The sequence below is a fragment of the Haliaeetus leucocephalus genome, unplaced genomic scaffold (genome assembly GCF_000737465.1).
Source record: "Haliaeetus leucocephalus isolate CR32 unplaced genomic scaffold, Haliaeetus_leucocephalus-4.0 Scaffold206, whole genome shotgun sequence".
NCBI classification, from domain to species: domain Eukaryota; kingdom Metazoa; phylum Chordata; class Aves; order Accipitriformes; family Accipitridae; genus Haliaeetus; species Haliaeetus leucocephalus.
Window position 1 is genome coordinate 11,545,491 of NW_010972642.1, and position 12,130 is coordinate 11,557,620.

Sequence of the window (12,130 nt, forward strand, 5' to 3'; positions counted from 1 at the left end):
AAAAACAAACAAAGCTCCTTTTTGTTTAAGACATATTTAAATGCCATGCAACAGATTTCTTTCTTTTTTTGTCATTTTAAGTCTATGCAGTTGGAGCGGTATTTGCCTATTTACTCACAGGAGTCACGCTGAGGCTGAAAAAAATATCAGGCTACTTATGAAGGCTGGAGTTGGTGGGTGCCGGACTCTTAAGGTTGTAAATTGTTGGCCTCAGTCTTCGGCACCTCTGCTGGCCCCTTGTGTACAGGGAGGGAGTATTTACCAGGAGCACCTCACACATGCATTTGGAAGATGACCAACTAATTAATGTTTGCTAAATGCTTCGTGAGCCTCAGGGGAAAACCAGCTATGGAAAGGCAAGGTTTTATTATTGTTGTACTGCACCTAATGTACATAAAATGTTTTCGAGGCATCAGGTACTACGTAAATGTTGTATGGTATCAAAACTGACCTGCCCTTGTCAGAGCAAATAATAATTACGCTGAGTGATGGGAGAATCTTGCCGTTTCTTTGCTGTGAATGTTTGCCTGTTTACTAATTCAGAAAAGGTCTCATCCAGCAACTGCTGAAGCCAATGACTTAAGCAGCCACTGGCTCAAGCCCATATTTAAGTATCTGCAGAAGGGCGAATTACCAAAGTAATTTATTTTGTGTAAAGCTCTGCTCTCCTCATAGGTTGGACCATGGTCTCTAGGGCATGTTTCCCCAAACTGCATACCTGGGGCTGAGTCACCTTTCAGTCCGTAAGGCTGCCAAGCGTACGAGGCCATAGAGATGAAGAACAACCGATGAGGACCTCACTACGTAGCCCATATGATAGCCTCTATTTGCAGCATGAAAATTCGTGCTGATGCTTTTTAATATAAACGTAACGTGAGGAAAAGAACATTTGATTAAACTAAACACACGGGCCTTTTATATGCAAGGCCCTAATTTAAAGCACTGTCACCTCCATACAGAAAATACCAGCTGGAGCAGGAATGATTATATTAAATCATCTGGCTCTTATGTGATACCATGAATGTATGCTGAGAGGGGAAAAAAATCCCTCCTCTTTATTCCTGTAGATCTGCAGCAACCACCAAGGGACACTTCTATAGCAGGAAGGATTAAGTCTTGCACGAACTTCAGTGCTTAATGTGCTTTGGACTGGTGACATGCCCTTCGGACAGACCTACCCCAGTTTTATAATTCTCTTTCTCAGCCTTTTGGGCCTCTGGCAGTCCTTTCTCCTGTTTAATTTCCTCCTTGCCTCCCTCCCACTGGGATCCTTCACCATTCAGCATTTCTGCCACCCAAGTAGAAATTTTGATTGTGTCAGACAAGTGTAGAAAGAGAGACTTTCGAGCCTCGGTGGACTGAGGAGAGAACTGGGGGAGATTTCCTGGGGGCTGAGTGGTTTTTAAGGAGGTGAGAAACGGGCAGTCTCTGTGCCTCTGATGGGCTTAGCCGGTTATAATGCATGGCCAGGGATTATATCACATCCACAAATAGCTGGAGCAAGGCACGCATTGCATACAGGTAGGGAGCCACTTCTGGAGAGGAGCTACTCTTCCCCACCAAACCCAAGTGGAAAAAAAAAAAAAAATAGCACAGTGACGGTACTTGTGTATTCAAAGCTGTCTGACCGGGCACTATCAGCACAGTGGGGACCTGCCCCTTCTCTTCCTTCGTGACAATGGAGCGCCCCAGGAGCCCAGTCTCACCCCCAGTTATTTATTCGCTTTTCGTTTAAGGGCACCCAATTCTCTTGGCACAGGAACCTGGGACTAGGTGGAGTTGACAAATTTACAAAATCTGAGATTGAAACAGATTTTTTTTCTCCTTTCTTTTCATCTATAGCTTGCCTTATAAAGGATTTCCTTAGTGGTTTTCTTCTCTTTTCCTGCCTTTTTTTCCCCAGATCTTCTACCTGATGGCACTCATTCTGTTCTTGCTGATCACCATGTGTCAGCAGTAATGTAGGTGGAAGAGAATTTCTGACTGTTTTGGTTGCAGTTTTGTGTTTATCTGTTTGGTTTTGGGACACTGTTCAGTTTCAGGAAGTATTTTTATCTCACGGAAGTTTCCTTGTGAACAGTGATGCTACGAAGACCTTGTTTTAGCACCACAAAAGCTACTGGAGGTAGTGCAGGTTTGTCTTCTGTCAGGACCTGGAGTCTTTGATTTGAAAAGCAAAGTAACATTACAGAGAGTCAGCACTGGTGTAACCTTATACTTTCTGGCTCTTTCCCCCAGCGCTATTGGGTACGTACTTAGAACCGTGTTTTCCTCTCCCTTACATTGATACAACCCCAGGGAGCTGCGTGGATTTGCACCAAAGTAACGGAGGGAATTTGGCTGCGAGGGCTGCATGTAATGTGGTTATCAGTGCGTAACTGGTGTGCCGGCCTTTCCCACCACCTCTGAATTTGGCCTGCGAATCGGCACCTGCCTCTGCTCATGGGACTTGCGTGGCGATGGACCCGTCGAGGGGGGAATGTGAAGGGTGGAGGTAGAGGAGGTGTGAGGGTGACTGGCAGGTGATCTGAACAAAAAGCTGTAATACTGAATTTATTTGGCACGCATAGTCTTTGGGAGGAGCCGGGAGGAGTTTGTTTGAGATGTCTGAAGCTCCGAGTGCTGTTGCAGTTTGGGAAGTGCCTCAATGAGCAAAGTAATGTTCCCAAACCCAGTGAGCATCCACCAAGGGTGGAGGTGAGAGCCTGCGTGCTGCATTTCTGTTTGAATGACAACCCAAGCAGATGAGAAAGGTGGCAGGTAACCCATGTGGAATGAAGAAATAAAGGGAAAGCTTGGGAGTGCGTTTTGGGTAGCCTTTGCTTGTTTCTGGGGAAAGAGGCGTGAGGGGATGGAGCTGAGGACTTGCTTTAATTTTGATTTCTGAGAGCATGTGAGAAGGCACAATGCTCCTGGTGAGGCTTTAGTGCTACCAAGGTGTGCTGTAAGGATTCAAGAGGAGAGGTGCTAGGCAGCTCAGGAAGCCTCTTGCTGCTGCATCTTGATCTGGAAATCAGGCTTCTTGTTCTATTTTTTGTTCCCAAACCTCGTTCTCAATTCTATAGTCAAGAATGAATATTTTGCTAGAAGATGCCTTTCTGTAGGCCTCTGTCACTTGAAATGGCCAACAGACACTTGGTGATTTTAGGTAAGCTCTTCTCTATCTTAAAGCAGTGTATCTTAGAAGAACACCTTCTGCCCTGCCCTGCCTCCTGGGATGAGTGGGACTCTGGAGCTTCAGGGTCCTGTTTCCCCAGTGGCAAGGGCTGGTTCTGCCTGGTGCCATGCCTCAGAGAGACATCTCACTTGGCAGGCGCAGGCTGGACCGCAGACAGCAGAAAGATTTTGCAGTAAGTATCGCATGAGGACCGCCTTAAGCATTTTTTTAGTATTTGGTCCAAGTTCCGAGGATAAAGCCAAGAAATTTTACTTCATCAACTTTGTCCCTATTTTGCTGCCTGGCATTGTAGGGAGGTTTCAGTTTGGTGCTTTACAGGTATTCCAGCATGTTGTTGTGGAAGTGGTAAAACATGAAGCAAGCTTTCTTTAAGCAAGTTAAAGATAGGTGCCTGTTGAACCATCCCACCCCTTTTTTCATTGATCTGCATTTTGAGTGCTGTCCTGTCTCTAACCTTTCCTTTCTTGATATGGTTGTTAGCAAGGTTGTCGTGGGGCAACCCTAATTTGACATAGTATTTTGTCCTCCTCTCCCAGGCTGAGTGTGGCACACAGGCTCTAGTCCTTTCAGGGGACGAGCAGCTCCTAGAGATGACCAAAGAGAGCTCAAAACCCCAGGCAGAGTCTTTGTTCTGTCAGCAGCTTTTGATCCATTTGATCAAGAAACATTATTGACCTGTTTGTGAATCCTAGCTATGGCTGTGGTCTGAATAGCTCTTCTGGCAATTTGAAGGTGGGGTTGGGTGAGAGTCACTGGGGATGATGCTGGCTTGTTTTTGCCTCGCTGCCTCCTATCCTACCGCTATCCAAAGCCTACATTTTGGGGAAGAGCCGATGGGGGCTGTGTAGCTATGCATACACAGATAACTCTAAGCAGATCTGCACGTCATCCCTCTGACATGGACTTTGTCACAGTCACACCTGCCTATGAAGCATTTGATTTGAATTGCAATTTCTCAGAAACTGCAGCCGGTTCAGTCTCAGGCCATGACTCAGCAGTGCTAGTTATGAGGAATGTGGTCTCTGCAGCCTTTGCTGCTTCCAAATTGATTTCAGGTGCACGTCACACTCTGTCAGCTACACAAAATTTTCTCTGATTTTTTTCATTTCTGGCTGCTGAGCACCACCAGACCATGACCAATAGGGTAAGTGGAAATCTCTTAGTCACTGATGTGTACTTGGATTTCCATTCCCAAAACAGAGGTGGTAGAGGAGGATCTGTGCCTCACTCGTCAGCTACTTTGGGGAAAAGTTAGTATCTCGTCTTAAACTGTCGCTGAAGATGGGTTCATGCTGGACGTTGTATGGCAGCAACTGAGGTGCAGGCATATGTTCCCTTCTGCTGACTTGGCTGTGGTGACGCTAACCACAGCCAGCAAAGAGGAGCGAGCAACTGGGAACAGTAACATCTCAAACTGCAGCAGAAAGATTGGCCAGACCTCTCCTGTCAGCACTTGGATTCCCTTGGTGTTCATTGAGGAATTAAAAGTTAACTGAGGGTGGTGGCAAAAAATAGGTTTGCCTGCCTAGAAAATGCTAAAGCCAATACTGAAAAGCAGAGGTGGATCTGAAGGCAGTTATCTCTCTTGGAATTTATACGGGGATTAAAACAAGCATCATCCTTGTAGCACACAGGCAATTTTATAATCACTGCTGGTATTTTGCCTCAGAGTACTCTGTGGGGTGAAGAATTAATTTCCCACCTTTTTCTAAGAAATAGAGGCCTGGGATTTGCTGTCAGTCATAAAGGAGAGTTTGTGGCTAAACTAGATGCTTTCCGGACCTCAGAAGTGATTAGGTGAGGTCTGGGATGGGTGAGGGTGTACCACCACACCTCCGGAAATCAAACCAGGGAAACACGCATGCAGAGAAATGCCACAAGATGTTACATGGCCATTTCACTTCCATGTCAACAGGAAAAGATACTACAAGGCTGTGCAAAGCAGTGGCTGCAAAATTAAAAAATAGGATTTTTTATTACATGCAGTGTGGTGCCTCCTTTCTCCCCCCACATCTCTGCTTGTTACAGAAAGGAATCTCTTCCTTAATGAAAAAACACCCAATCTTGAGCAAGAGGCAATGTAGACATATTTTTTTTTTGCAGGGGGTTAAAGTGGCATCTTTGCACAACACCACCCCCCAGCCCAGCAAACCTGCCAGCAGTTGAAAGATATAAATAGGGATATTTAGGGAGAAAAGCATATTTAAGTTCCTTTGAAATGTGCTTGGCTAAAGGAATATTTTGAAGAGAGGGAGTGGAAAAACAAATGGAAAATATTTTCTTTGAAAGGGAAAAAAAAGCAACAAACTGTCCTTCCTAAATAGAGATACTTGGCTGGTGTGTACTTTACGCAGCTGTAGGTCAGACCTTGCAAACAACTACTAAATTAAGTCCAGCTACTTTGATGCTAAAACAGTAGAAGTGCCAATAATTAAGTTGCATCAGATGTAGGAAATGACTGATGTGTCTGCCATGCTCACGATAGCAGAGTTCACTGTGCTGCCATTTGACCGACCCCTTTTTCTTTATGTAAGCAAAAAGAACTTTCTTCTAAGGAAAATCAGCTGGTTTCGCACCTTTGCTTTGTTTTCTGAACTGCTAAACCCCTGAAGGTATAGAAGCTATTTGAAAGAGCAAATCAAAGCTCCCATAATTTCGTGTTATATTATTTGTTGATGTATGGTTTGATTTAGTGGCTGCTTATTATATCAGGTTACCATATAATTATCTTAATTATTGACTCCAGAAGTAAGTAGAGGGATTATGAGAGAGACAGGAAGGCCCAGTGGAAAGAGCATGGCTCAGAGAATCGAACACATCACAGGGTGCTCTTGGTTCCACCACTCATTTACTCTCAGCCTGAACTCTTCCGTCAGCCAGCCTGGCAGTGGAATCGGGAGGGATTGCAGGGACAGGACTCAGATGCTGACCCAGGATTCAAAGCGATGTGGGAGAGCTGTATAAAAAGGACAGAGGAAAGTTCTGAAAGAGAGATGTAAAATGAGCAGAAAAAAAATGAATACACACCACAGCATGCATTTGCATCGAAGCGTGGAGCACCTACGTGGTTATGGAGAAGGGCAGTTTTGCCACGAAGGCCTGAAATTTGAGTCTGATCACAGTTCGTTTCCAGCCTCTGCTACTGATTTCCTGTGCAAAATCAGGTAGCCCTCGAATCCCTTTCTGCAAAACAAGGATGATAAAACTCATCCTCCTGTCTTCGATTCTAGATATTCAAATTATTAGAGCACAGCTCCTCGCAGAGCCTTCAGCCATGATGCTCACGACATTGCGGCCATTTGTGGCTTTTAGTCTCCTAGTCCTTTGTCTGATAACCATCGACCTAAGCCAAAGGTTTGAGTTAGTAGGCACTACTGCAATATAAAAGCAACACTGAAAGGCTGTCAGTGCAGTCTATACTTCCTGTATTGATAATATTTGACATATACTGACAAAATACTTCATCTATTTTCAAGCTGAGTTGCATCTTTTTCCCTAAGAGAGGAGCAGACACACTGGTTCTGCTCAGCCTGTGCAAATTACTTTCTCTGGTTTTGCTTGTCTTTCCTGAGCCAAAAGAATGGGGATAATAGAATGTATCTATTTCCTTCCTAGAAAAGATCAGTTAATGTGAAATGGTGCATGGTGGCTCAGTGCTGAATAAGTGGGATACCCTAATCCAGCAAGGTATCCTCATTCTATTGTACGCCTTTTCTGCATACCATCTGGAGTTGTTCTCTGCTTAGTATTTTCAGTATGTACCATATGTTTTTGCATGAAAATTCAATAAAATATGCATTATACATGAAAAGTGCTGTAGTAAATAAAGGAAGGATGGAATCCAGTCCCCTTTGTGAACGGCAGGGGCCCCAAATCTTCATAAAAGGTTTAGTCTAGTCTGACGTCTGTGCTTTTCTCCAATTTACTCTGTGTCAGTCTTTAGGAGATGCTCTAATTTAAAACAAAACTCTGCTTTCCTGGCGAGGTTATTAGATGTACTTTGGCTGCCCTCTGCTGAGAGCACTGAATAAGACAAGGAGAATGTCCTTTTTCCAAGGAAGATAACAGTGGGAGAAATTCTGTTCGTCCGTGCACTGGGTCGTGTCGCTGCTGGTGGTGGTCGTCCGCGGTTTGGTGTCTCTCGCTGTCTGTTTGCTGCCTGTCAGAGGGCAAAGTCTTCTGACCTACAACCCTTTTTGGGTTTTAACGCCCACCGCTCATCGTCAAGGGCCGGGTGGTCTTGTAGACTTCTGAAAACGTGGGCTCAGGCGTTGCCCACCATGCAAAATTAAGCAGCGTTACACAAGGGGTGGCCACGAGAGGAAACAGGCTTCTCTCCCCAGGCACTATTGCAATCCTGCCGGGTGGGATTTGAGCTGTACCTCAGCCCCCTCTACTCAGCAGAGCAATTTGCTGCTGCGTGCTGTTCCTCATCGGGGTGCCGGTTTCTTCCAGTGCCATCTCCCGCCCCTCCGCAGGCATCACAGCACGAGCACTTTGCTTTATTTCTGTAACTGGGAAAGGGCAAAGGGTTTGCTCCAACAGCAACAAGAATAACTGAAGGACTTGCTGTACCTTGTGAGCAAAGTGCTCCTGGTCTGCCACACTCTTGACTTTGGGAAGAAACAAGGGTCCTGCGCAGATTTTAGTACATGTATAAAACAATAGCTCTGTTGTAGCTATTAATGCTCTCTGTAATGCCTTGTTTTTAATACTTCCTAGCAAGTTGATTTATTATTATATCTTCAGCTGGGCTGTGCACCAAAGCATTTTGATGATGAAAGGAATGTTATACACACATTTAATTACTGCCCACATTTTTGTATAATTTTGTCATTTACTGTTTCAGATGAGACATCGAGTTCTTCTACAGGAAAAAATGCCCAGTAAAAAATAGATGATTTAAAAGCTGATCTGAGATGCGTTTGGCACTTAAATGTGAGAAAATGTAATTGTTCCTTTCTTCCTGCCTTTTCAGATGGTCCCTGATTACCAAAATGTACAAGAGCTCCCTTATCTGGACATGGTGATTGCAGAGACATTGCGCATGTACCCACCTGCATTCAGGTATCTTTTTTTTTCCCCCTTCTGATTCCACAGAGTAGATCCCTAGCTCTATAAAATGGAAATCCGCTGTTGGAAGACCAATGAGCCCTTGGTTTGTGTGCCAACATCAATACTGCTTGTGCATTTGAAAGATAGAATGTGGCCTATTGAAGGAAAACTGGCTAACACTGGTATTTCTAATGCAGTTTTTTGCAACGGATTGGCCGAGATTGCTTCCTCACCGTTCTTCACATCCCCCAAGGTTAGAGGATGGAGCCATTTTGCAGCAGGACTGGCCTTAGAAAGCCAGATGCTGCTGCTTCCGTATGCCTTGGGTTTCATGGATACGAAGCAAAGACCTACCATAGCCTGTTGGTCATTAAGGCGCTGATGTGTGGAGGGGTTGCACATTCAGAAAGCTGTATTTTACATGTGTGTTTAACTTGGACCCCTACTGTTCTGCACTTAGTACTGTGTTATACTAATATAGCTAGGCTAATGGCTATATCCATTAAATTTTGAAAGTTTTCGCCCCAATTCATACATGACGAATTTTACTAAGTTACATTGATGAACTGAAAACAAGGGGAAAAGAAATTAGAAAGCCGTTTGACTGTCAAATTTACGAGTAATCGCAAGCATAAATGCAAATGTTAAGAATGGAACTTTTCAAAGCGATCAGCCAGTTGCACTGCTTCTTGTGAAGCCAGGGGGAAAATTCAGATGACTGGAAAGGAGCCAAAGCTGAGCTTGCTGTGAGAGCCTTTGAAAAATTTACCCCACGATTGCAAGCACCTTAAAATAAAAAAGCTTCAAATCATATTCTCTTTTATACGTTCACAAAGATCAGAAGTCAAGATTTTTCCATGGACATCTGCAGGATTGTTCAGAGAGTAAATGTCAAAGGTATTTGCTCCTGGATGAGATGACTGGGCTTTACTGTGTTATACACGGTATACAAGTGGAAATTGTTTTGCCAGTTAAAGCATCAGGGATCTTTGAGTTTCAGCTGAAACACTGGGAAACGATCAGTGTTTGTCCGATGGGAAGTAGAATGGGAATGGAGCAAAGTTGTTCTGAAGTTTCGGTTGGCGTTGGTGGTGTTTATTGATCTGGCTTTTACTCTGATGGATGTGGAATGGATAGGACAGCCCAGTGCCTCAGAAAGATGCTAATTGCCTATGACAAGGATGTTGCTGAGTTAGGGGAAAATTCAGTAGCAGCCAAGCTTGTTATAAACTGAGTTGTTTTTTTAAAAAAATGAACTTCCTAGCCAGAGAACTTTCTTCTCGGGATCTCGTGTTTCTGCTATCACCAAGTTCATGTAAGGATGAGAAGGATGGCTTGTCAATGTGTTTTTTAGCATGGCAGTGTTTTGTTCCAGGTTTGGAGCCTCTGTTATTTATTTGTCTATGAGAGAGATGGGTGACAGCGAGGACAGAATGTGTTCCTGTAGTGATACCAGACTGACAGCCCTGAAACTGAAATCTTTGTTCAACTTCTTCGGCGCAGCGTGGGGAGCAGCAAAGGGAACTCCTGCACGTTGTCTCACCCCTCGACTCCCAGCTGGTGCCAGGGAGTAGCTCCTAGGCTGAGAGAGCAGGGTACTCGCCTGGGTCTGCACTGGTTTGAGGTCTGTAGCAACCACCCAAGCACCAAAAGATCTAGATCAGGATCTGCCGCCAGCCGTGCACGCCCACACACCATTTTTTACAAGGTTTACAGGCCCAAGCTTGGCTTTGGCAGGCAGCTTTTCTCAGTCTTCTTGTCACAACGAGCTTCCTAAGGACAGTCCTACTCTGTCACCTGTCACCACAGGGTGGAAGGAAACTGGAAAGTTTTGTTGCTAACGTCATGCCTGTCTTTGATGATTGTATGTGAAATGCAGTTTTCCAAGGCTTGTGAATTGGTTGTATTTTTGTAGCAGCAGCAGAACACTTGGCCCTAATATTAAAACTATCCCTTGCTAAGTTTCAGGTGCTGTCCCAATGTGGAGGAGCTTCTCAGATAAACAAACTCAAAACTGTATTTGATATAATTGTGTCCTGAAAGCAAACCAGCATACTCTTTCTGCCTGTTATTAGAGATGACTGACACATTTTATCTGCAGTTTTCATAAAAAATTAGTCTAAAACCAACATTAGCAGCAAAATTGCAGTTTAACAGTTAACATTTTGGAAAACTGTAAACAACCAGAAACGCTTTACTGTGAAAAGGGCAAAAGTTAGCCAGCTGGGTTGGAGATGTGTGCTTCTAGGTGAAGATGATTGTAACCTGAGAAGACACTAGCATCAGCAACGGTTAGTGTATTTATCTACTGGGAAAGTGTTACTCCCAAAATTGCAGGGTCAGTTAGGCTGAAGAGATTGACTTGTATGGTTCCCTCCTGCTGTAGTTTTACCTTTATTAATCATCTGGGATACATGACACTTACTGTTACAGGTTCACTCGGGAAACAGCTAAAGACTGCGTGGTGCTGGGGCAGCATATTCCAGCTGGGGCTGTCATTGAAACTGCAGTTGGACATCTCCACCACAACCCTGAGTTCTGGCCAGAGCCTGAGAAGTTCATTCCTGAGAGGTATGTGGAGTAATGTTTTCCATTCTTATCTTGAAGTCCTTATTTGAGCCTGTTTAGATGAAAGGCCTGCCTTAAATGCTGTTTCACGCATTAGGGTGAGCACAGGACTCTAGCCTGTCCAGTGGAGACACCAGATCCTGCTGCTCCTTCACAGCCACAGTCACCCACTATTCACCCAAAGCAATATTCCCACCAAGAAGAGCACAGCTTAATTTAGATCATAAAAATATGTTATTTCTACACAATTAGACAAGTGGTGATAAGTGGCACATACCACAGAGGGTGCAAGGTTTGGTCAAGGTTGTAATGCGGTGTAAGCTTTCAGATCTGTTTCCAAATGAGATGCTGCGAATAGTGTCGCCTCTGGATGCACAAATTCTGAAGTGAGATAGTATATTCACTGGCATGGAGGTACCCAGGAAACTCGTCCTGCTCCTGGCTGGTTTAGAGCAGCCTTTTCACCTGAGCTCTTGTAATGGTGTGGCTACACTGCGAGTGGGGAACCTATCCCATCTCCCACTGGGAATTTGCTCGCTGTCCTTAAGTTAGGATCCTGGGTTCTTAGGTCTGCTTGGCAGACATACTTTCATATGGAGCTTTTATTCTCTTCAGCTGGGGTGGTGGGGTGGCAGGGGAGGCACTGTCAAATTGTGGTTTTGTACCCTGCCCTATCTTACAGATGCTGAGTTGAGCTTACAGGGAGAGTTTCAGCTGATGTGGTGCTGTGTGGAAGCACAATTTAATTTTGTGGGCAGCTGCATTTTAAGCTACCACTATGCTGAAAAGTTTACTAAGAAAAAAAGTGCATGCTCCACAGACAACTGGGTTCGAGGCAGGCAGCCCAGAACTGTCTTTGCCATAAGACAACCCAGGTATGGTGTAGGTGGGTTTGCCCAATGCTCCTTCTGGAGCAAATCTTGGCATATACTCTGTCAGAGACCTTAGACCATGAAGAGCAATGCCAGGGTTAGAGAAGCCCAGAGCTTTTGTTGGGGAGGAATCTTAGCAATAACTGGAAGTCTGGAGGTTTTTTTTAGCAATGCTTATCTGGAAATGCTGTCTTAATTGTTTATTCACCACTTTAACAGTAGTATCAAAGCGCATTACAGGGTAAAACGGGTAGTGGGGGCTGCAGTCCCCTTGATTCATATGGTGCTGTTTGTTATGAATCTGAGATGAATTCCCTTTTGAAATTTCCCTGAGGAATGAAGCATAATTACTAACACTCTCCCCAGCTTGCATCAGTTGGTAATGTTAGTAAGAATTATAAAATAAGAGCTTAACAAAAAATAAATTAATTCAGCTACAGCCTTTTTCCCCCTAATA

The 12,130-nt window shown here is 44.4% G+C and overlaps 1 protein-coding gene across 1 annotated transcript in view; it reads left to right on the plus strand.

Moving 5' to 3' along the window:
* Nucleotides 1–12,130, plus strand: part of TBXAS1 (thromboxane A synthase 1 (platelet)) — a 229,450-nt gene that overhangs the window by 213,530 nt on the left and 3,790 nt on the right. Inside the window, exons 10-11 of the mRNA XM_010566280.1 lie at nt 8,157–8,245; nt 10,667–10,804. Of these exons, the coding sequence (XP_010564582.1) occupies nt 8,157–8,245; nt 10,667–10,804 (227 nt within the window). The remainder of the gene's footprint in view (nt 1–8,156; nt 8,246–10,666; nt 10,805–12,130) is intronic.